General features: G+C 43.7%; 1 protein-coding gene across 3 annotated transcripts in view; it reads right to left on the reverse strand.

Moving 5' to 3' along the window:
* Positions 1 to 23,269, reverse strand: part of USP13 (ubiquitin specific peptidase 13) — a 103,571-nt gene extending 80,302 nt beyond the window's left edge. For 2 of the 3 annotated variants that reach the window (XM_087725203.1, XM_087725202.1), the window contains exon 1: positions 23,042 to 23,268. In XM_087725203.1, coding sequence (XP_087581329.1) covers positions 23,042 to 23,197 — 156 coding nt within the window. In that variant the 5' untranslated portion in view covers positions 23,198 to 23,268. Of the gene's footprint in view, positions 1 to 23,041 lie in introns of all 3 variants that reach the window. The other variant, XM_087725201.1, reaches the window with a different exon arrangement.
* Positions 23,270 to 25,970: the final 2,701 nt, after the last annotated feature.

Here is a 25,970-nt window from a genome sequence, read left to right on the forward strand (position 1 = left end):
GGTGGGTGAAATGAGGACCCGGACTGTGGGGGCAAGTTGCTGACTCAATTTGCTAAAAAATTTGTAAACTGCTTAGAGAGGGCTGACAGCCCTATGAAGCGGTATATAAGTCTAATAAATAAATAAAATAAATAAATAAAATATAAATTCCCTTTAAAAATTGAAGAATTGGAAAATATCTCAAATGTCTTCTAATCTAACTCCCACATAACTGCAGAATCTGATAAATCAGTTTGGACAGATGGCTATCCAGCCTCTGCTTTAAAACCCTATGAAGAGGAAAATGCTACTGTCAGGGTTCCAAATAACATGCAAAATTAAATCAGAGTCCAAGGCAAAGTATTGCTCAAAGTTCCAATTTATTAAGAGAGCCATCTGGGAAAATCTGAATCTGAAAGCGTCCTGGTTTTCCCCACTCATATGAAAGTTCAAGATTCTGCCGCCACGCATCCACCAGTCCATCACATGGCCCAATCTTCCACTGCCATGCTGGCAGCTTCTACCCATCCAGTTCCGGTCAGGTGCAGAGGTGTAGAGACAAAGGATGACCTTGGATTCTAGAAAGGAATTTTATTTTGACAACATCACATTCTACGCAGGCCTGACAACTATTTCATAAGATCATCTAACTCAGTGATCCCCAACCCCCGGTCCGCGGACCGGTGCCGGGCCGTGGAGTACCTGGCACCGGGCCGCGCAGCGACCGGGGGCCATGATCGCTCTTTTAAATCCGCTCCTCTTAAATGCATTTCTCTCCCCCCCCCTTTGGTCCCACCCTCGGCTCTCTCTCCCTCCCTCCCTCGCCGTCTCCTCCCTTCTCTCCCCCCCCCTCCCGCACCGATCCATCGCCAGGGAAAGAGAGAGTGAGAGAGGAGAGAGAGAGGGAGGGAGTCAAGAAAACTGTTCCGGCCCCCGCTGAAATGACTCAGTAACTTTTGCGCTTGGATCTGCTTTTTCAAACCTCCCCCAATCATCATCGCCTTCCTTCCCGCCCTGCGGCGCTTGGTCTGGCTCTTTTCTTTTTTTGCTCTCTCCTCGGCTTTTCCTGCTTTCTCCCTGCAATTTTGTCACCCAGATGCATGCTGTGGTTCGCGAGTGCGGCTCGGTTTTATGTGTCCGCTTCTCTCCCTTTCTCTCCACACACCCCCCACCTCCATTTAATTATTTTTTTTAAAAGAAAGAAAACCGTAGTTCTGCCAATTGCAAAAAAAAAAAAAGTGTGTGTGCGTGCATATCTGCCGGCGGGTGTGTGTTTGTGTGGTGTGTGTGTGTGTGTGTGTATGCGCGCGCGGAGAGAGACTGGTTGGAAAGGAAGGACAGGACTGGCGGTGTGTGTTTCTGCAGCCCCTCCGGTGGAGGCTGCACTAGCCGTCAGATCTGGTGTTGTTTTTTTCCCCTCTCCTTTTTCCGGCAGGTCGTTTTAATCCTTGCTAATTACTTTCTGTTCTTCGCTTGCCAGCTTCCTTCCCACCCTCCTTCCTCCTCCTCCCCCCCCCACCCGGCTGGGTGCGCCTCCCCGCTTTTACTCCCAAACAGTTATATATTTATATATATGTATATATATTCTCTCTCTCCACGGCATTCGCGCGCGCGCGCTCTGTTCTTTGCCCGCCGAATGTGGTGGGGAGGGGGAGGGCGGGCAGAAAGGTTGGTCCGGGTTGAGGGTTCAGGATGGTCTTTGAGGAACATAAGTCTGTCCGGGTGGGGGGGGCCATATTAAAGCACTTTATATTTATGTAATTGTATTTTATTTTGTAAGGCATGTTTAAATACAATAAAATAAAAGTTGTTTAATCAAAACAATCTGATATATAAACAATCAATGTGTCGTCGCGAACAACGCCCCCCCACCCCTGCGCGCGCTCAGCGGGCCACGGTAAAATTATCAAAGGCTGACTGGTCCGCGGCGATAAAAAGGTTGGGGACCACTGATCTAACTGACTGGTTGACAGCTTTGCCATTAGGAAGTTCCTCCTAATATCTCACTTTCCTGTAATTTTAACACTGGTTCTAGTTCGGTATTCAGGGGAATTTTCAGTATTCAGTGTTCCATTTGAAGACTGGTATCAGAGGTGATATTCAACCAGTTCTGACAGGTTCTGGAGAACCGGTAGCGGAAATTTTGAGAGTGGGGAGGGAATGGGGATTTTGCAGTATCCTTCCCCTGCCACGCCCACAAAGCCATGCCCACAGAAGCGGTAGTAAAAAAAAATTGAATCCCACCACTGACTGATATAATATCTCCCTTCGGTCTTCAGTTCTTTCCCACCTTTAACCATTCCTAGATGACTTGGTTTCTCAGCTCATCACTATTTTGTAGGTCTCTTCTTAAAACCTGCACCTGTCAATGTTGTTGCTTGATGTGATGCCTGGAACTGGACACCATATTCCAAATACAGCCTGACCAAGAAAGAATATGTCCTATGATCTTGACCAAGGGTGAAATGCTACCAGTTCGAATCGCCTTGCCCAAACCGGTAGCAAAAAAAGCTATCAGTTCGCCCGAACCAGTAGTAAAAAAAATGCATTTCCGACAATCAGCTGGGATGCACAATTTATATTAGCTACAATTTATATTAGGATTTCCTGCTTTCTAGGTAATCTAAATCGCGTGGCACAGCGGATTCTTCCCCCTCGCTGTTAGCTTACCTATGCAGGCCCGCTTGGTAGCAGGCTCCGCCCACCCACAATGGGAGCTCAGTCCATTACGCAGCGCTAGGGATTCAAACCGCTGAACTGCCGACCTTTCTGATTGACAAGCTCAGCATCTTAGCCACTGAGCCACCGTGTCCGTTACATACATGCATACATACATACACCCATACATACATACACCCTTCCACCTACACGGACACACAATCTGTATTGGCAAGGGTCTCCAACTTTTCTTGAACCAGTGGGTAAAGTTCACATTTTGGGAACACATTGAAATCATTCAAAGCAAATAGAAGCTTATGCACCGCTTTCCTGCTCACAAAAGACAGTCAGAGTGGAAACAGCCAAGAACAAAAACCCTGTAAAAGGCATTTCCTTGCAAATTTTCCTTGTGACACCCCTCTTCCACATTATGAACCTCAAGCATATTTGCTAAAGAATAAGCTCAAACCAGAAACAGTATTTGCACTCTTATTCTTGATATTCGAATTTCTGAAGACTCCGGTTCTGTTAGGGGACAGAGGAGTAGATGACTTGAAGAATAATAATACTGCTAGACCAGGGGTCAGCAAACTGCGGCTCTGGAGCCGCATGTGGCTCTTTCCTCCCTCTGCTGCGGCTCCGTCACCGGTCGGTGCCACAATTTTGAGAGAAGCTTCCGGTGGGGGAGGGAGAAGCACAGTGTGCCAGGAGAAGACTCTATGGCAAGGGGGAGGGTTTTCCAGTTGTCTCCACAATTGATAGGGCTTTCAGTTATGACAGGTAGAGGAAAAAGTATGTCGCACTAGGAGGAGACTCTATGGGGGGAACTGAATTTCCGGTCAGCTCCAGATTTGAACAGGGGGCTTCCGGTTAGGACTTTTGTGGCTCCAGGTGTTTTCTTTTCTGTGGGAAACGGGCCCAAATGGCTCTTTGAATGCTTAAGTTTGCTGAGCCCTGTGCTAGACAATCTGGTTGAATATTATATGTGATACATTTTATATGTTTATTGCACAGGATAACACTGTATTATTTTCCTTCTGAGTTGCCTGGAGCCTATGGGATACAATAAATTTAAAATAATAATAGCTCTGAAATAGCGTAAAAGCACTTGTGATAATTAAATAAATGCAAGTGACACATAAATAATTCTGGAATAATTATATTTTTCCTCTTCCTAAGCAATCTTCTCCTAATGGAATTTTCCAGTAGATAATGTTGCTAAGAAAAACCGATAGAAGGCTTAAAGAACATAAAATCATTGCAAGTATTTTGGATTTAGGCTGTCCTTGAATAATCCAGATTCTGAACATCAAAGGCATGGGCTTTTTTGCATGAATGTTTTGTTTTTTGATTGTACTAGAATATGTTCTTTAAAATTATTGCTTGACTGCTAGCATTTGTAACAAAGACAACCACAAACTTCAGAACAATTAATAAAGGAAACCCAAAAGTGCTTTTTCAAGAGGCAACTGGACTTTCTGGTTTTTCTCTGAAGGCGTTTCGCTTCTCATCCAAGAAGCTTCTTCAGCTCTTCCTTTATAAAGGAAGACAGCAAAGTCTGAACAACAGAACTTCCAAGCGGTTCCCCGACAAATGTGCGCTCGACTAAAGCACGCCCGATGAAACCGCGGCGACAAAACCGTGAGTTCTAAATCGCGCCGACGAATGAGCGCAGAAGCGCGCCAACAGCAGCGTGCCGACAGAAGCGCGCTCTAAACCTAACCCTAAATCTAACCCTAAACCTAACCCTAACCCTAAACCTAACCGTAATGCTAACCGTAAACCTAACCCTGAACCTAACCCTAAACCTAACCCTGAACCTAACTCTAAACCTAACCCTAAAACTAACCCTGAACCTAACCCTTACCTTAACTTAAATTGCGCTTCTGTCAGCATGCTGTTGTCGGCGCACTGTTGATGACGTCGTGGTTTTCGCAACGCGGTTTCATCGGCGCGCTTTAGTCGAGCGCGCATTTGTCGGGTCACCCTTCCAAGCCACTCAAAAGCCGAAAACATGGCAAGAGAATCTCAAAGCTTGGTGAGGAGGTGCATGTGTCATAAAGACATTTTAAAAAAACTGAACTGTTCACTATGATGCCTCTGTCAAAGATCCCATACTGGGGAACAAGCACATTAGACAGCCTACATCCAAGGAGCTACAGGTAGTCCTTGATTTACAACCACAATAAAGCCCACAATTCTTGTAGCCCCATGTAGAGTGCTTTGCAGTAATCTAACATGCAAGGTTATTAAAGGATTTAGAGCACTGCAGGCATTTTCTCAGGTCCAAGAATGGCTACAGCTGTCAATTTTATACAGCTGTCAAAAATACAGCTATTCCAAGCCAAAAATAGGCACGCTTCGCTATTGCAGTCACCTGGGCATGCTGTCCATCTGCTCTTTGAGAACAACTACAGTTTAATCTAAAAGAAGACCCATTTCTCCGCTTGTTAGTAATATTCCACATGGATGGGATTCCATGTCATTTCCTACTCATAATACAGTACTTTACTTTATTGTCATTGTAGGTATATACACAGTATACACACACAACGAAATTCACATAACACGCAGAGACCAAGCCCAACACACATACAGTAGGAACAAACTTAAAGAAGGATGCAGTTGGGAACACTACAGGTACCCGTCAACTTAGGACCACAATTGAGCCCAAAATTGATGTTGCTAAGAGAGACATCCGTTAAGTGTATTTTGCCCCATTTTACAACCTTTCCTGCCACAGTTGTTAAGTGAGTTGTTGCAGTTGTTGAAGTAGTAACATGGTTGTTAAGGGAATCTGGCTTCCCTTTTGACTTTGCTTGTCACAAGAGAGGGTCATTGAGGCCACTTGGGGGTTTGTCTGTGTCCTGAGAGTCACCTGAGTAAGTGCTCCTCCTTCCTGAGGACCCAGATTGTTGGGGGCAATATGCTGACTCTCTGTAAACCGCTTAGAGAGGCCTGAAAGGCCTATGAAGCGGTATATAAGTCTACTGCTATTGCTATTGCTATAGTCTGCATTTTCCCCCATCTGGAAATCCATTCCTACTCCCACACCATTCAAAGGGTGTTCATCCCAAATTGTATAGCTAAAAGCCTGTAGAGATTCTCAGTCATCCAGGTCATGGTGGTCATTACCCAGGTTAATTGAATGGTTAAAATACAATCCCCAACTTCATGCAGAGACTTCCAGGTTAGGAGTCATTGCAAAACATGTTCATCCTAATGCCCATTCTGCCTATATAACAATATAGCCCTTAATCATCACAGATTTTAAGTACCATATTTTTCGGAGTATAAGATGCACCTTTTTCCCTCAAAAAAGAGACTGAAAATCTGGCTGCATCTTATACACTGAATACAGCATTCTCTGCCTCCCAAAACCACACCAAAATGGCCATGAAGAGCCTGTAGAAGGCTTTCAGAGAGCTCCTGGGGGCTGGGGAAGGCAGAAATGAGCAAAAAACAGCCTGTTTTTTGCTCAATTTTACTCCCCCCCCCCCTGCCCCCAGGAACAAAGAAGCTTCCTAAAGGCTATCCATGCCCTTTTTGTACGAAAAATGGGCCCATTTTTGCAAATAACGGGCCGTTTTTTCCTCATATTTGGCCCATCCACCCCCAGGAGCACTCTATAAGCTCCCTAAAGGTTATTCATGGCTTTGGAGGGGGGAATGGGCCCATTTCCCCCCCAAAACGGGCTGTTTTGGGGAGGTTCGTAGAGTGTAAAAACTTTTTTTTTCCTCTTCAAAACCTTGCTGCGTCTTATACTCCGGTGCGTCTTATACTCTGAAAAATACAGTATCTTGGAATGAACCAGAAGAAACTGCCATAACTATGTAAGCTTGCAATTCAGAGGGATGTCCTTCACCCACTCGACCTTAAGCATTTAAATCTATAACATTGTTTTGGGAATATTTTTGGCCTTCCTAATCAGCGCAGCTCCCTATTCAGACAGACCTGCTGGGTGACACTTGAGATTTGAAGTGTGTGGGTTATAAATATAACCTATCTTCCAGCCAGACGACAATCACCAGGCAGCTGAGTTGGCTTTCAATGTGTACAGAACTTTTCATGGGCAAAATACAAAAACAGCCTTAAAAAGAGGCAACCCGACAGCTAAAAGCAGAGATGCCTTGAAATATATATTCTCAATAAGAGGAGTAAAACAAAGTGTTGAAAGGAAGAAAAGTATTTCCCCACATTTCCGCTATTTCTACTTTCATGTTTGTCAGATTCCTTTGGACTTTAAAAAAAACCCCAATATTTTACAGGAAGTTTTCAACTTATGATGATAATTGAGCCCCAAATTTCTGTTGCTAAGCGAGAAATATGTTAAGTGGGTTTTGCCCCATTTTACAACCTTTCTTGCCCATTGTTAAGTGAACCACTGAATTCTTTTTGTTAAGTTGTGAAGTAAATCTAGCTTCCCCCACTAACTTTGATTGTCAGAAAGTCACAAAAAGGGATCACATGATTCCGGAACAATGCAACTGTCATAAATATGAAGCAGTTGCCATGCAGCCAAATTTTGACTACAACACCAGTGGGATTCTGCAATGGTCATAAGAGTGAAAAACGGCCATCCGTCATTTTTTCAGTGCCATCGTAACTTCCAATGGTCACTAAATGAACTGTTGAAAGCTGAGGACTAGATAGATAGATAGATAGATAGATAGATAGATAGATAGATAGATAGATAGATAGATAGATAGATAGATAGATAGATATTGATATGTATATATATTGATATGTATATGTATATGTGTGTGTGTATATATATATATATATATATATATATATTGATATATTGATATATTGATATATTGATATATTGATATATATATTTTGATTAGATAGATAGATAGATAGATAGATAGACAGACAGACAGACAGACAGACAGACAGACAGACAGACAGATATAGAGATAGAGATAGAGATAGAGATAGAGATAGAGATAGAGATAGAGATAGAGATAGAGATAGAGATAGAGATAGAGATAGAGATAGAGATAGAGATAGAGATAGAGATAGAGATAGAGATAGAGATAGAGATAGAGATAGAGATAGAGATAGAGATAGAGATAGAGATAGAGATAGAGATAGAGATAGAGATAGAGATAGAGATATAGATATAGATATAGATATAGATATAGATATAGATATAGATATAGATATAGATTTTATATTTATTTAAAGTCACAACCCCTGGTATGCCCAAATATGGGAGGAAGATCACACTTCCATTCTCTGTCCTTCGGCTCGTCACAAGAGACTATCCAGGCAGAAACCCAATATTTTTTACTGTTGCCTTTTTGTTACATTGTTATATTTGTGCTGATATATAGATATAGATAGATATAGATATAGATATAGATATAGATATAGATATAGATATAGATATAGATATAGATATAGATATAGATATAGATATAGATATAGATATAGATATAGATATAGATATAGATATAGATATAGATATAGATATAGATATAGATATAGATATATAGTTATATAGATATATAGTTATATAGATATATAGATATATAGATATATAGATATATAGATATATAGATATATAGATATATAGTTACTCAACTAAAATGCTGTCTTTCTGCCAGTGCTTCCAAATGGGCTTATAATTTAAAATAATGGCTTGCAATTATTTGCAATAGTTTTCTTTTAAAGAGGAGAAAATTAACTGGAGAAAAAGAACTCTGAAAGTAGAAGAAAATTGAACACCTCAAAAATGAATTTCCTGTCTTTAAATATAAAGGAAGATAAGGATGTTAACCTAGCAAGGACAGAAAAGTTTATGCCTTAATAAATGTATTGATTTTAGGTGCAATAAGATTTTTATGCTCTCTTGGCTCCTAAAGGCAGTTCTTCTACATTCCCAAGAAGGAAATCCAAACATCTTAGGGAAAATTTTCAACATGATGGAGCAGTCAAGGGTCCATAAAAATCAAACTCTCCAAAATGTATCTAAATATCCCTGTTCCCATCTAGAATATCAACATCATGATTGCAGATTGCAGATCAGCAGCCAAATTGCAGAGATCAGCAGCCAAACCACCAATGTGCCAATGGAGTTCCGTTTATGCAACAAAATTTCCTCCCCTCTCCTTTTGCGGCAATCTTAAATGCTGTTTCTGAGCATTTCCCAAATTTATGATGCAGATTATAAAGTAAGTAAGGAAATCACTTTCAACCTTGATCACAATCTTGTATTGTGTCTGGAGGCTGTTTAGTTGTAGATGGGAAAAAGCAGGTTTAACAGATTAACCGTGTTGGAAGGGACCTTGGAGGTCTTCTAATCCAGCCATCTGGTAAGCAGGAGACCTTATACCATCCTGGACAAATAGCTATCCCATCTCTTCTGAAAAACCTCCAGTGTTGGAACATCCACAACTTCTGGGGGCAAGCTGATTAATTGTTCCGTCAAGAAATTTCTACAAAGTTCTAGGTTGAGTCTCTGCTTAATTAGTTTCCATCCGTTGCCTCTTGTTCTGTCTTCTGGTGCTTTGGAGAATAGTTTGACCCCCTCTTCTTTGTGGCAGCCCTCAAATATTGGAACACTGCTATCATGTCACCCAGTGGTGGGTTTCAAAAATTGTTGGAACCTACTCTGTGGGTGTGGCCTCCTTTGTGATAGTGGCTTGCCACCCATGTGACCGGATGGGAGTGGCTTGCTGCCCATGTGACCGGATGGGAGTGGCTTGCTGCCCATGTGACCAGATATGAAATTATGAATTAGTACTTAGGTCGGTCCAAGTAGTTATTCAGAAGTTAGTGGTTAGAAGCAATCGTAAAGCAAGATATGGAATTAAAACCAGAAATATTTTGTTGGCTATTTGAAAGGGAGTATAATATATATTTAATTTTACACATGTTAGCAGCTGCTGGAATTGTGTTTGCACAACAGTGGAAAAACAGAGATATGTAAATGAATAAATATTACAATATGCAGGAATAAATAAATTGACAATTAAAATCAAGAAGGCTTTGAATACTTTTTCACATGGGATTGGTTTTAGCAATTTAACCAACTAACGGAAACAGAAATTAGAAATCCAAAAATATGAAAGAAAACACCAATTATGTAAGGAAAGGTCCCTAAAATGTATAAGGAAATATTACTAGATCATTATTAATGCATAGATAACTGCGGGACATTACACACCCACCAGTGGTGGTTTCAAAAAAATTTGGAACCTCTTCTGTAGGTGTGGCCTGCTTTCCGGGTCCACTGGCGGAACTTCTTCTTACCGGTTCGGTAGATTTGACGAACCGGTTCTACCGAATAGGTGCGAACTGGTAGGAACCCACCTCTGATGTCACCTCTGGTCCTTCTGAAAATCAGTTATGCCCTTATCATGCTCATCTCACTATTGGATTATTGTAATACACTCCATATGGGGCTCCCCTTGAAAACTATCAGGAAGTTATAGATGGTTCAAAAGTACAAGTAGTTTCCCCCGATAAACTGGGATTAACACCAGACAAACAATCAGGCAAAAAACACTTCAATCAAGAAGCTAGCAAGGAGAAAACCACACCCCCATCAACACTGAAAGGGCAAGCTACTGTGTATAAACAGGGAGCAAACCCCACGCTCATTAGTACTGTTCCTGTTACTTGGTTGGGTAATGAAATGTCTAGCAAGCAAACCAGAGGTGGGTTCCTACCAGTTCGCACCTATTCGGTAGAACCGGTTCGTCAAATCTACCGAACCGGTTAGAAGAGGTTCCACCAGTGGACCCGGAAAGCAGGCCACACCTACAGAAGAGGTTCCAAAAAAATTTGAAACCCACCACTCGTCCTTGGATATGATTATTCTACACTATCCTGCTCATATTTATAAAACTCAGTGCCTCTGTGAAAGGTAAGGATGACTACTGCGTTTGTGGTGCAATCAGAACATTGTGTGTGTTGAAGTTGTTTTAACGCAAACCAAAGATACCTTTTAAAAAACAGGTTTACATCATATTCTTATGCATGCCAGTGCTGTGTATGAGGTAATTTAAGGTGGTTCTGACAAGTGTCGTCAGCATCTTCATATCCGGTCACATGGGCGGCAAGCCACTCCCATCCGGTCACATGGGCGGCAAGCCACTCCCACAAAGGAGGCCACACCCACAGAGTAGGTTTGAACAATTTTTGAAACCCACCACTGAAGCAAACAACCAGTTTCAGAGCACTAAGGACCCAGAGTTGAACCATGAACTACCTACTGTATTATTTTCTTTTGAAAAGCGTAGTTAAATCACTAGAGTCAGTTCTGTGTCTCTCCTTCAACTCTACCAAAGATGCAGGCAGATGGCATCACTTTTTCCCAATCAAAAAGTTTCCCTTAGTTTCTAAACAATGTGCAACACACATTCCAAATTTTATTTTATTTTATAAATTTTATTCATAAACACTTTTTTTGAAAAGCAATGCATTGTCGGGGTAACATTGACATACAAGCTACATAATAACATTAATAATGATATAGTAACAATAATAATAATATAACTAAAAAGCTTTTAGCTAAATTTCTTCTTACATTAAAGTATTATCATTATTTACTTTCTTCTTTTCAGTACTAACATTTAGGATCTTACTTTTCTCTAATTCCTACCTCTTGCTTCTACCCATTCATAGAATTTATTCCAAATCATATAATAATCTGTATCTTCTTGATCTTTAATTTTAAAAGTTAATCTAACCATTTCGGCACAGTCAAAAAACAAATTGAATTACAGCCTCCTCTGGTGGGGTATTTACATTTTCCCAATATTTAGCATATATTATCCTTGCTGCCGTCAGTATGTGTAAAACTAAGTATGTGTTCCCTTTATCATAGCCCTCTGGTAGTATATCTAGGAGACATGTGTCTAGTTTCAACTCAATATTCTGTTTGATTATCACTTCCAGCCTGTTTTGTATTTTCTCCCAATATTCTCTTCTTTGCTACACGTCCACCACATATGGTAATAGGTACCTGGGGTCTGACTGCATTTCCAACACTTAGCTACTGCATTTCCAACACTTAGAGGACACATTCCAAATTTTAGTAACCAGCTCCCACTAACAGAAATTCCACAAAGGGCATTTGACCACAGATTTTGCAGACATTAATTGCACCCCAAATAATCCTCTACCATGCATATCACTCCTTCACAGATTCCAACCACATCATTCATAATCGTCCAGATTTATGAGAGACAAGACTATGGGGAACAGGAAATCTAAACCATAATCCCATGACAATCACTGAAATGAAACAGCACTGCTACCCATTTCAAAAATCGCTTCCAAAGTTTATTTAGGAATAGTGAGTGCTTCTGTTGGAACCAGGCATGCTGCAAATACGATAATCCAGTCTGAATAAGGCTGTCACCTTCCTCTAATTTATTCATAATCATCTTTTTGGTTTCAAACCATGAAACTAAGAGCGAGTATGAATTGGAAGTTTTTAAAAAAAACCATCCAAACTGGAACCATTCTTCCTGATATGCTAGCTGTCTTAAGGTTTTATTTTTTATTGCAGACCACTAAAACATGTAAAACTCCTCTTAAAATTCTAAATATAGGTGAGCCACAACTTTAAATCATTCGTTTCGTGACGGTTCGAAGTTACAACGGTGCTGAAGAAATGACTTACAATCGGTCGTCACGCTTATAATCATCTCTGCATCCCCATGGTCAAAATTTGGGTACTTGGCAACTGGCAAGTATTTATGATGCTTTCAATGTCCTGAGGTCACATGACTGCTGTTTGCAGTTTTCCCAGCCGACTTCTGACCAGCAAAGTTAATGGAAGGAGCCAAGGTGGCGCAGTGGTTAAATGCAGCACTGCAGGCTACTGCTAGATCAGCAGGTCAGCGGTTCAAATCTCACCGGCTCAGGGTTGACTCAGCCTTCCATCCTTCCGAGGTGGGTAAAATGAGGACCCAGATTGTTGGGGGCAATATGCTGACTCTCTGTAAACCGCTTAGAGAGGCCTGAAAGGCCTATGAAGCGGTATATAAGTCTACTGCTATTGCTATTGCTATTATTAATGGAAAAGGCAGATTTGCTTAACAACTGTGTGAATTACTTAATAATCACGATTTCTATTGTTGTCTCCAGGGGTGGTATTAACTTCCCGCATTAAGTTCGCAACTGTGAGCGCACATGCAGGCACTTTTGGTGAAAAAAGGGCCTAAATGGGAGGCCGGAGTGGATGGGTGGGGCCACTCACAATTTCTGCTACCAGTTCGGGCGAACCGGTCCAAACTGGTAGAATACCACCTCTGGTTGTCTCCCCTCCCCGACAATCATGTGATATTTCAGGCACTCAACAACCAGCTGTTTGCAGTGTCCCACAGTCATATGATCACATTTTGCTGAAAACTGACATTTATTTTTTGTTTTCTTTGCAAACCATAGCAAATCATGGCTTTGCTTAACAAACATCGTGTTTGCTTAATAACGACCACTGGGGGGAGTCGTAAAACTGTGATAGTCGTGTAGGTGACCAGAATTACAACTGTCGCGACTTATAACCATGATCTGCGAGCTCTATTTGCTTTCATATGTCCAGGACTGGTTGTACTCCATTTCCCACCAAATCAACTTGGTTTAATCACAACTGGTGTCAACAGTGGATGCCAAACTTCCAAAGGATCTGCCGAAACCAGGGGTGTCAAAATCAAGGCCCGGGGGCTGGATCCAGCCTGCGGGGTGCTTAGATTCGGCCCGCGGGGCTGCCCTGGAAACAGCGAAGGGCCGGCCCGCAGTGCCTCTGCCAGTGAAAATGGAGTTTGGGAAGGCCACGGGCAGCCCTCCTGAGCTCCATTTTCACTGGCAGAGGATTGCAGGAGACCGTTGTAGCCGAAAACGGAGCTTGGGAGGCTGTTTTCGCTGGCAGAGCGCTGGGGCCACCACAGGTACCCTCAACACGAGTGACATTAAGATGGCCACGCCCACCCCAGCCCCGAGGTCAAACGCCACCCTGATGCGGCCCTCAATGAAATAAGAGTTTGACACCCTTGGCCTAAACCAAAAACGTGACCAAAAGAAGAGAAACAATTAAAAATTTGAGTGCCGAAGAAAATGAAAAAGAACAGAGGGAACGCAGAAAATAAAATGAGCAGAAAAGAATTCGGCTCCTGGACCAAATCAAGTAGGCCCCATATAGCAATAGCAATAGCAGTTAGACTTATATACCGCTTCATAGGGCTTTCAGCCGTCTCTAAGCGGTTTACAGAGTCAGCATATCGCCCCCACAGTCTGGGTCCTCATTTCACCCACCTCGGAAGGATGGAAGGCTGAGTCAACCCTGAGCCGGTGAGATTTGAACAGCCGAACTGCAGAACTAGCAGTCAGCTGAAGTAGCCTGCAGTGCTGCATTTAACCACTCGGCTCATATGGGGCAACTGAAGAGAAATGTGGAATGTTCCATGGTTCACCACCACGTTCTGTTCCCAGAAGGGAGTATTCTGTACGTCCCTAACGGAGGACAAGACCTTTATATTCACAGAAGTTGCTTTTTGCAAGTTCTTCCTTAACGTCTTCCATTTCTCTGCGTCCCCTGTCTGCCCCCATTTCCACATCATCATCTACATCGACAGCCAGGCCAGGATGAAATTTCGTAGTTTTGTGGTGTCTGTGTGTTGAATTTCTTCCTCTGCTTTCTCCAAGTGTCTTGGGAGGAAGAGATGTTTGCTTATACTTTAAAGGAATGAAGAAATGTTATATTTTAACAGATAGTGCTGAGCTTCTTCATGTTGATTATTCTAGATTAGACTCTTGAGATTATAGCCAGTTTGGTCAAATGGTACGTAAAGGCACCAGGCTAGAAACCAGGCGACTATGACTTCTAATCCCGCCTTTGATATGAAAGCCAGCTGGATGACTTTGGGCCAATCATAAAGAGGTTGTGAGTTCTAGTGCTGCCAGGCATAAAAACCAGCTGGATGATTTTGAGCCAACCACTAGGTGACTGTGAATTCTAGTTCTGCCCTAGGCATAAAAACCGGCTGGATGACTTTGAGCCACCCACTAGGTGACCGTGAGTTCTAGTCCTGCCTTGGGTATAAAAACCAGCTGGATGATTTTGAGCCAACACTAGGTGACTGTGAGTTCTAGTCCTGCCTTGGGTATAAAAACCAGCTGGATGATTTTGAGCCAACACTAGGTGATTGTGAGTTCTAGTCCTGCCTTGGATATAAAAAACGGCTGAATGATATTCAGCCAACACTAGGTGATTGTGAGTTCTAGTCCTGCCTTGGATATAAAAACCATCTGAATGGTATTCAGCCAACACTAGGTGACTGTGAGTTCTAGTCCTGCCTTGGATATAAAAACCGGCTGAATGATATTCAGCCAACCACTAGGTGACTGTGAGTTGTAGTCCTGTCTAGGGTATAAAAACCGGCTGAATGATTTTCAGCCAACCACTAGGTGACTGTGAGTTCTAGTCCTACCTTGGGCATGAAAGCCAGCTGGATGATTTAGGGCCAGTCATTCTCCCTCAACCCTATCTACCTCACAGGGTTGTTGTTGCTGAAAGACAAATAGGAGGCAGATGTATTAGGTGTGTTCACTGTCTGGAATTATTTATAAAAACATTAAAGGCAGGATGAAAATCTAATAAATGAGTAATAAATAATAAAGCTTCTTGGTGGAGATAAAGGTTTTATCCTTCTCTCTTTTCCTTTCTCTTTCTACACCTCTATATAAAGTGAGTGTGTGTGTATATATATACTTTTTATGCATTTGTTTGTTCTATAAATGTATAACTTTTACTTGCATAATATGTTCAACAAAATTATTGGGAAAATAAAGACGGTGTCTATTAATTATTTGCCCTGGCTGGAATGGCTACAGTTACAATAGCTAAATGGAGAAAAGTTTAAAAATTAGCCAAGTTGATTTGCAACCAATTCCTTTGTATTTATTTTGTACAATGACAATAAAGGCTCTACTGATGCTTCAGAAGTCAGATCCATCCAGCAATGCATCTTTCTGAGATCCATTTATCCTCATTTCACCACCACCACCCCTCCAAAGTCAGGAAGCAAACTCTTGTGTGCCTCTATTTTCTCCAACATAACCACACATGTATCAATAATTCCCATTGATTTAATGAGCCGTCCCTCTGCTGCCTTATGCTTTGAGAGAGCTACTAAAAGGATGGAACTTGAGAAGCGGTTCCACAAAAAATCATTCCAAATTTGAATATAGGTGACCTTGCAGGAATCTACAAACCTTTCTGAAGAAAAAGTCTTTTAATAAGAGGATGGGCTGCCATAAACTTTCTCCTACTTAAGAGAAGAGAGCTGGATGGAGAGGTAAAATCAGTGGGGACTTTGGGGTAACCATGTTATTTTGAGCTCAAGCAACTACAAGAGTAGTTTTTTGTCTATTTATTACATACATTTCTATGTAATATTCTATTTCTATTTTAGCAATAGACTTATATACCGCTTCATAGGGCTTTCAGCCCTCTCTAAGCGGTTTACAGAGTCAGCATATTGCCCCCAACAATCCGGGTCCTCATTTTACCCACCTCGGAAGGATGGAAGGCTGAGTCAACCCTGAGCCGGTGAGATTTGAACAGCCGAACTGCAGAACTGCAGTCAGCTGAAGTAGCCTGCAGTGCTGCATTTAACCACTGCGCCACCTCGGCTTTTCTCAAGATTCTTCCAACATCATCTTATCTATCTATCTATCTATCTATCTATCTATCTATCTATCTATCTATCTATCTATCTATCTATCTATCTATCCATCCATCCATCCATCCATCCATCCATCCATCCATCCACTCTCCTTCCTTCCTTCCTTCCTTCCTTCCTACCTTCCTACCTACCTACCTACCCAACCCACCCACCTACCTACCTACCTACCTATCTACCTATCTATCTATCCAGTCATTCATTCGATTTTCTATAATCTCCAAACTCAACCAAATGATACTGGGCAGCTTACGATGCCAAATAATTAATCTTCAATTAAACTGCAATCAGCAGAAATTCAGTCACATTACAACAACCTCAGGTCCATTAATGCAGCAATAAGAAAACATAAAAATTACAGGCGGCCTATTAAAACAAAATCTAGTTATATATAACATCACAAAACAGCAAAATGTCAGTCGCACTACAATCCCCTCCCTTTTCTACTTGCATCACCAAACAGGCACGTATGCAGAGGTGGGCATCACATACTGTAACAACCGGTTCACCCAGAACCGAAAATGTGAGCGAGCGCACCTTCCTCACATGCGTGCGGCATCAAAAAAAGTGATTGTATAGGACGTGTTACAGAGGTGGGTTCCTACCAGTTTGCACCTATTCGGTAGAACCGGTTCGTCAAATCTACCCAACCGGTTAGAAGAGGTTCCACCAGTGGACCCGGAAAGCAGGCCACACCTACAGAAGAGGTTCCAAACTTTTTTGAAACCCACCACTGGTCCTTGGATATGATTATTCTACACTATCATGCTCATATTTATAAAACTCAGTGCCTCTGTGAAAGGTAAGGATGACTACTGCGTTTGTGGTGCAATCAGAACATTGCGTGTGTTGAAGTTGTTTTAACGCAAACCAAAGATGCCTTTTAAAAAACAAGTTTACATCATATTCTTATGCATGCCAGTGCTGTGGGTGAGGTAATTTAAGGTGGTTCTGACAAGTGTCTTCGGCATCTTCATATCCGGTCACATGGGCGGCAAGCCACTCCCATCTGGTCACATGGGTGGCAAGCCACTCCCACAAAGGAGCCCACTCCCACAGAGTAGGTTCGAACAATTTTTGAAACCCACCACTGATGTGTTAGCACTGGGTGGGTGAGCGGGCCTAGCAGCTGGTCGGAATTACCGATTCGCCCGAACCAGTTTGAACTGGCAGCAGCGTATCATAAGGGTGGAATTCACATCCCAGCCTTGGGACACACATTTCATCCCAAGTCTCACTCCTTGCCTGGGATAAAAACTGGACTTAATCCAATCATTTCTCCAAAGTCTGTTCAAATGAAACCATCCTGACAGCCCTTCCAAAATTCCATCAATTGAATCTCTGGGGATAAGGGATGGCCAAGCATCTGGATCAACACAACAGAAGACGGTATCTAAAAGTTCATGTTCCTCACATTTCTCTCAGGGATAGGACCAGTGATGGGTTCTGGACTGTACGGCCCGGTATGGGCGTACCGGTAGTAGCTGGGAGCAGCAGCCACTGTATCACCTGCCTACATTCTATGGCTGCACGACCACAGCCGAGCAGCTGGGTGTCGCAGGGCGGTGATGTGCACAGGTGTGCGCAGCACGCCTGCTTAACTAGGATGCCCAGCCCCATGCACAGTGTACCAGTTGCGATGGGATCCGGAACCCACCACTGGATAGTACCCTTAACAGGGTGCCTAAGAAACTGTCTCATGTTGGGGGTTGATAAATTAATATCAGATCTCTTCCTTCCCCCGCCCCGCCCCGCTGATCCTATTCCTTCCTCCCTCCCTGTCTTTTAGCTGCTGTATTTTGTAGTATTTTAATCATATAGTTTTATCTTTTTAATATCATAAACCTACCCAGAGTTACCCTGTAGTAAGATGGGCAACCAGTGGTGAAATGCTACCGGTTCGAACTGATTCATCAGAACAGGTAATAAAAACGCTACCGGTTCACCCGAGCTGGTAGTACAAAAATATGCTACCGGTTCAGGCGAATCGGTATTTCCGACGATTAGCTGTGATGTTCGATTTATATTAGCTAGAAAGTAGGATTTCCTGCTTTCTAGCTAATCTAAATTGCATGGCACAGCGGATTCCCCTCCCCTCGCTGTTTGCTTACCTTTGCGTGCTGGGTAGCAGGCTCCGCCCATCTGCCTGGACATCATCACATGCCATTTTGACACTCTGTGCATGCGCTGAAGGTCCTGCGCATGCATGGAGGTGGTGGGTGCGAGCGAGCGCTCACATTGCTACCGAACCGGTAGCAAAGGTAAGTTGATTTCACCCCTGTGGGCAACTATTAAATTTAATATATAAATAAATAATAAGTTGCCCTAGGACAGGAGTCAGCAAACGGTGGCTCTGGAGCCGCATGTGGCTCTTTCATCCCTCTGCTGTGGCTCCCTGTTGCCAGTCGACACCACAATTTTGAGAGGAGCTTCCAGTTTGGGGGAGGGGGAAGCAGGGTGCGCCAAAAGGAGACTCTATGGCAAGGGGCGGGTTTTCTGGTCAGCTCCACAATTGATAGGGCTTTCTGTTCGGACAGGTAGAGAAAAAAGGACGCCGCACTAGGAGGAGACTCTATGGTGGGGAAACCAGACTTCTGGTCGGCTCCAGAATTGAACAGGGGGCTTCCAGTTAGGACCTTTGTGGCTCTTTGAGTATTTAAGTTTGCTGACCCCTGCCCTAGGATGAAGACATACAGGACTTTCTAGATTAAAACCAAGATTTTTGGACTCAAAACCCTATTGGTAACCAACTCAGCAACTGTTCAAACAGGAAACTATACTACAATTTATGTACGAACGTGTGCATGTATGCACTCAGCCAAGCAACCGCACACCATTAAACATGGTAGCGAGGACAGATGGTTTTACGCACACATCTGTATGTTTATGAATTGGAATTAGGCTTGCAAATCACTCCATTCGACATAAAACTACAACGCTACAAAGAATGCTCTCTGCTGAGTCACAGGCGGCCAGCCAGAAGGTCAGCCCCAGAGAATGAAAAAGAAAACAAAAATCTGAATTCATTACTCCCAAATAATGAGGGAGAAACCAGACAGCCAAGCCCCCACCCTTCTATTCAGCTGAAGCTGACCGTTACTCAAATGAGAATATCATACTTGGGACAGACAATGTGAAAAATAAAAAAAAGGAAAGGGGCTGTATCGACTTCGCAGTGCTGGGTGACAGCTGGAAAAGTTAAAAGGGCTCAAGCTAACATCAGAAGGAGAATATGTGTGCCTTTCTTTCCAAGATCTCTGGCTACTTGTGACCTCAATCTGCTAAACCTAGAAGAGTCACTCTTTCGCGCATCACCTTCTCCTAAAATAAAATATACCTCCCCTGTTACGTTCACTAGCTCCTTAATATAAGGGGCTGCAAGTTTAATTACTCTGTTTTTCCTCCTCCTAGCTAGCAAGTAGCTGCAAGTTTAATTATCACGATGAACAGCCTACAGGTGGAACTATTTGCTGGTTCAACTTTAAGATGTATAAACTTCAACTCAAGACTGGCTAGGAATCAGAATAGAATAGAATAGAATAGAATAGAATCAGGGTTGGAAGGGATCTTGGAGGTCTTCTCGTCCAACCCCCTGCTTAGGCAGGAAACCCTATACCAATTCAGACAAATGCTTATCCAACATCTTTAAAACTTCCAGTGTTGGGGCATTCACAAAGGCAAGTTGTTCCACTGATTAAATGCTCTTATCAGGAAATGTCTCCTTAGTTCTAAGTTGCTTCTCTCCTTGATTAGTTTCCACCCATTGCTTCTTGTCCTACCCTCAGATGCTTTGGAGAATAGTTTGACTCCCTCTTCTTTGTGGCAGCCCCTGAGATATCGGAACACTGCTATCATGTCTCCCCTAGTCCTTCTTTTCATTAAATTAAACATACCCAGTTCCTGCAACCGTTCTTCACATGTTTTAGGAGTTTAAAATTCTAGGAGTTGACGTTCACACAACTTAAAGTTGGCAAGGTTGGGAAACACTGAGCCAGCCAAACACATTTAATACTGCATAAGCTCAGAAAACAATGTTACTCAAGAGAATCTGGTTAAATTAATACTGCAAAGAAAAGCTTACTTTTCCACTTTGAAGAGAAGCAGTTAGAAGTCACAAATAGCTACAAAAATAAAATAAAATTAAATACCACTTTATTTCTGCCCTGGAGTGGAAATAAGGAATTGGTAATCAAACACTTTTTTTTTCTTTGTTCTTGCCTCACTCACAATTGATTCTCAGTACTCAAAACTAATAAATATAGAAACTCCATTTATAATTAAATTCGATGTTTTGTTCAGGTTTAGGGAAAATCAAAACAAATTTCCCTCTAGATAAAACGATAAGGTAGGTTCACAGATCTCAAAAGCAGGGCAGTAACAGACAGTCAATCTGGAACCAAGATCATAGGAAATATGTTTGCAACCCTGATGAGTTCAAATTCACACTCCGGATTGTAGGGACTTGCAGGCAAAAATGCATCTGTAACTCAACCAGTCATCCCCGCCCCCATCCTTGCAAAATATTGGATAGCAACCCACTGAATTTCACCCATGAAAGTGCATATATTCCTCAGTTTACGACTGTTTGAGCCTAGAATTATAGTTGTAAGATATTGTGGTCATAAATTGAGGCACCACATGACCAGATCTGATTTTTTTTTCTTTTTTTACATTTGTTGCAGTGGCTGCTAAATAAACACTAGCATTGTTAAGCGAATCCATTTTCCACACCGGGCACTTTTGCCAGCAACTAAAAGTAAACACAAGAAATCCCCCCCCCAAAAAAAACCTCCAACCCCATCATAAATCATGGTCACATGACCACAGGATGATGCAAACAGCTTTAAAGATGAAATTCTTGCTAAGCACCTAAGGTGGAAGGGAAGATCCATGCGACCATCGTAACTTTGAAAATGGGCCGTATGTAGCTCTGGGGGACTCTGTCATAACTTTGAATCGTCATTAAGTGACCCATTGTTAAAATAAGAACTACCTGCTGTAAGTAAGAAGGCAACACCCAGGCAAGTCTATTACAACATAATCAAAAACTACCAGCTGATGTTGATAAATTAAAAGAGGCCACAAGCAGCTTGGAAAGATATCAAGAAAGCAGAGACGAAATCATCATTGTTAGCCAGAAAAGAAGTAGAAGGGCTGATGGGATGGTAACTTAAGAGGCTGAAAAACCGACTGGGTGTTTCATACAGCTCACTTAACTTTGCTACTTTGTTAACCCTGGGTTTGCACCCCGGGGCTGAATCATTAGCTAACCAAATTAGTTGGTTAGCAAGGTTCTAATTCGTTTTTAAAAAAAACGCATCAAGATCAATACTAAAATTAAGGTACTGAGTAAAGGCAGCTATTTTAACAAATAATTCTAACATATCTGGTTCAATACATGGCATTGTGAGGAACACACAAGCTAAGGAGGGGAAAGTGATTTTTTTTCACATCTGGCTGGCAAGCCAAGATCCAACAAATCCTGGCAGATGTTCCTTACCAATAAGGAGAAACAGGCAGGGCAGCTGATGGCTTAAACAGCCAGAATTGGCTATATTGCCAATAAAATGGGATGAGATGCATATGGAGGAAGGAATCTATTCAGAGGCTTGTAACCAGCTCCAAAGTCCAACTTTTAAGAGTCTCCTGGCAAAATATTTACGTCAGATCCAAGTGGACTTGCAACTCCAAAGATATATCCATTTGGAACGGAATTGGTTTGCCATTACTTTTAGATGAGATTAACAGAGTTGGAAGGGACCTTGTAGGTCATCTAGTCCAACCTCACATACACCTCACCCCGCCCAAGCAGAAGACCCTACACCAGGAGTCAGCAACCTTAAACACTCAAAGAGCCATTTGGATTTGGATTGTTTCCCACAGAAAAGAAAAGACAGGGAGCCACAAAACCTCAATAAAACACGTGCTGGCAGGTGTCGCACATTGGTGGTTGTGACACATATTTTGAACCAGAGGGAGCCGCAGCAGAGGGATGAAAGAGCCACATGCGGCTCCAGACCGGGCGGATTGCTGACCCCTGCCCTAGACCATTCTTCACGAATGGCCATCCAAACTCTTCTTGAAAGCCTCCAGTGATGAAGCTCTCACAACTTCCCAAGGCAACTTCTGTTCCATGGGTTGATTGATTGTTCACCCTTTCTTTCACGCTTTTTTTTTTAAACCTTCCCAATCTGGCCTTTTTCAACCTGGACATTTCCTGGTGGTCTCCCACCCAAGCCCTCCCCATGACCAAATCCAACTCCCTTTTGCCTTTTCCCACGTCGGCTAGGCGCTGCCCTCAAGCTGGGCATCAAAACGAAGTAGATAGAAGAAGCCTAGATCACCTTCTCCAGACAAGTTCACTTCTAGGGGAGTCCCGGAAAATTGGGGTGAGGTAGAAGTTGGGGAGGGGGGAATAACTACAGGTCCGCCCAGCCTTTCCCATTCAGACCAATCGACCCAGGGATCATGGAACTCCGCTGGGGACGAGGGGAGATGTAGTCCGAGAGGGAAAGGACAGGTGGGGAGGGGGGAGGGGGACCCCACGGGAAACCAGGCCGGGCAGGCAGTGGTTGTGGGGGGAGAAGGGACGCGTGGGATGGAGGGTCCCGGGAGAAGCGAGGAGCGCGCAGAGCCGGGGTCCCCAAGCCCGCAGAGAGCGGGGAAAGAATCCGGGCTGGCGGGCGGGCGCCGTTACTTACGGGCGAGTCGTAGGAAAAGGCACACTCGGTCTTGTAGACGCGATCGCCGGTCTTGGGCACCCGGATGGTGGGCATGTAGGGGACCAAGAGCTCGCCCACGTCCCCCGCAGCCATCGGCGCCTCCCGCCCCTGCGCGAACAAGGCGGCCCGCTCCATCTTCCCCGAGAGCTGCGCTGGCTGGCCAGGGGCGCGAAGAGACGGTCGGCCGAGCCCGGGCAGAGAGACGCGGACAGGGGCAGAAGCGCGCAGCCGAGGCCGGCCCGCCCGCCCGGAGGGGCGGAGAGACGCTATTTTTAATCCAATGGAAGGCAGAGCAGCGGCGGCGCAGCTGCTTCTCCGAAAGAGGCCCCCGCCCGCCGGCCCCGGGGAAGCCCTGCCGGCGTGGGGCCGGGCCCGGGGAACGCACCTCGCGGAGGGGGGGGCTTGGTGGTCCGGTCGCCGCCCTCCCAGAGGAACAAAACTCTGCACCTGCTCAGGGGCTCTCTGGCTCTCTCTCTTACTTTCTCTCTCTCCCTCCTTCTCTCTCGCTCCCCTCTTTCCTTCCCTCTCCCTCCTTCCCTCTTTTTATCCCTCCATTTCTCTCCCTCTCCTCCCTCCCTCCGGTTCTCCTTCTCTCCCTTTCCCTCCTCTCCCTCCTTCCCTCTCTCCCTCTCTTTATCCCTCTTCTCTCCCTCTCCTCCCTCCAGCTCTCCTTCTCTCTCCCTTTCCCTCCTCTCCCTCTCTTTATCCCTCCGTTTCTCTCCCTGTCCTCCCTCACTCCGGTTCTCATTCTCTCTCCCTTTCCCTCCTTCCCTCTCTTTATCCCTCCCTTTCTCTCCCACTCCTCCCTCCCTCCAGCTCTCCTTCTCTCTCCCTTTCCCTCCTTTCCCACCCTCTCTATCCCTCCCTTTCTCTCCCACTCCTCCCTCCCTCCGGTTCTCCTTCTCTCTCTTTCCCTCCTCTTCCTCCTTCCCTCTCTCCCTCTCTTTATCCCCCTCTCCTCCCTCCAGCTCTCCTTCTCTTTCCCTCCTCTCTCCCTCCCTCTTTATCCCTCCATTTGTCTACCCCCCTCTTGCTCTCCTCCCTCCCTCTTCTTCTCTTTTCCTCCCCTTCTTCCCTCTCTCTCCCTCCCTCCCTCCTCCATGTCTTTTCCTCCCTCTCCCTCCCTCTCTCCTTCCCTCTTTTTCTCTCCCTCTATCTTTTCCTCCCTCTCCCTCCCTCTCTCCTCCTTCCCTTTCTCTCCCTCCCTCTCTCCTCCCTCCTTCCCTCTGTTCCTCCCTTTTTCTCTCCCTCCCTGTCTTTTCCTCCTTTTCTATCTCCCTCCCTCCTCCTTCCCTCTTTCTCTCCTTCCCTTTCTCTCCCTCCCTCTCTCCTTCCCCCCTCTCCCCTCTTCCCCACCCCAAAAATCTGAAGAGGAGAGTTTGCAGGTGGGGGTATTTGGGGGGAAAAGGAAATTCCAGGGCTGGTCCTTCAAAAGAGGGAGGACAACAAATGGATTGTGTGAAATGTTGAGTGTGATCGCATTCACACAAAAGGCTAACCAGGGCGGAGGAGGAAGTTACCTGCCACTTGCCAGGAGTCATGCAGTAGCCGAGCCAAGTCAAGTCATCGACTTACAAGAGTTTGTTTAGTGACCGTCCAAAGTTACAGCACTGAAAAAAGTGACTTATGACCATTTTTCACACTTACGACCATTGCAGAATCCCCATGTTCATATGATTTACATTCGGACGCATGACCACTGCAGCTCCCGCCGGAGAGGTGACTCAGATCCACAAAACCATGTAGTTACAACTATAGTTGTACAAAGGCCCTCCTGGCCAGTCACATTACCCAGAGGATGTGCAGTCACAACTTTGAGGCTGGATTGTAAATAACTTTTTTGAAGTCAGTTGTAAAAATTTGAATAGTTGCTGGCAACCAGTAATATAGTCAAGGACTACCTGTGTTTGTGTGTAAATTATCTTTTAGTCAGATTTACTGAGGGGGAAAAACCTGATACCACTTTATAATGCTTTGGTAAGGCAACACTTGGAATACTGCATTCAGTTTTGGTCGCCACCATGTAGAAAAGATGTGGAGACTCTAGAAAGAGTGCAGAGAAGAGTAACTAAGCTGCCTATAGTGTGGGTGTAGTTAGAGAACTAGAATCCGTAACATGTGTTCATATGACACACTATCCTGAAACAGTTTCCTTCGTTCCAATTTTCTAGGATTCTCTATCAACAACCCATAAAATTAACTACGAACTTTTTATACACTGTCCTAAACAAGAAACAGGTGGTAAATATTTGCTTTTATTTCTGCTAGAAAAATAATACATTTGATTAACTCAGCTCACATGTAGGGAAAAAAGGAGGAAAGAATATTAGGTATTTTGCCGTCTTGAGTTATTTATAAAAATAATAAAGGGATTTTTAAAAAAATATAAACTAACTAACTAAATAAATAACATGAAAACTTACAAAAACCATGCCCTTGTCAATCCTAATCATTTCTAGGACAATCCATAGCAGAAAGCAAATACAAACCATGATGAAGACTTTTCATGATGTTAAACCTAAGGTTCCCTGAATCCAATTGTCTAGGTTTCCTCCAGATACTGGATGTGTTCCAGTGGTGGGTTTCAAATTTTTTTAGAACCTCTTCTGTGGGTGTGGCCTGCTTTGTGGGAGTGGCTTGTCGGCCATGTGACCGGATGGGAGTGGCTTGCCGGCCATGTGACCGGGTGGGCATGGCCAACTTGTAAAATGTGGTGAAACTCACTTAACAATGCTCTTGCTTAGCAACCAAAATGTTTGCTCAGGAACTCTGGCATTGAAGTGTGCAAGCCTTAAAGCTGTCAAGTTACAAGACCCTTGCACCACTAACCCTTTAGAAAAAAAAACCCCAGGGATGTTCAAACTTGACAGCTTTAAGTCTTGTGGACTTCAACTCCCAGAATTCCTCC

The sequence above is a fragment of the Thamnophis sirtalis genome, unplaced genomic scaffold, assembly GCF_051295495.1.
Source record: "Thamnophis sirtalis isolate CommonGarterSnake01/CBP01778 unplaced genomic scaffold, rThaSir2_p1.2 scaffold_11, whole genome shotgun sequence".
NCBI lineage: Eukaryota > Metazoa > Chordata > Lepidosauria > Squamata > Natricidae > Thamnophis > Thamnophis sirtalis.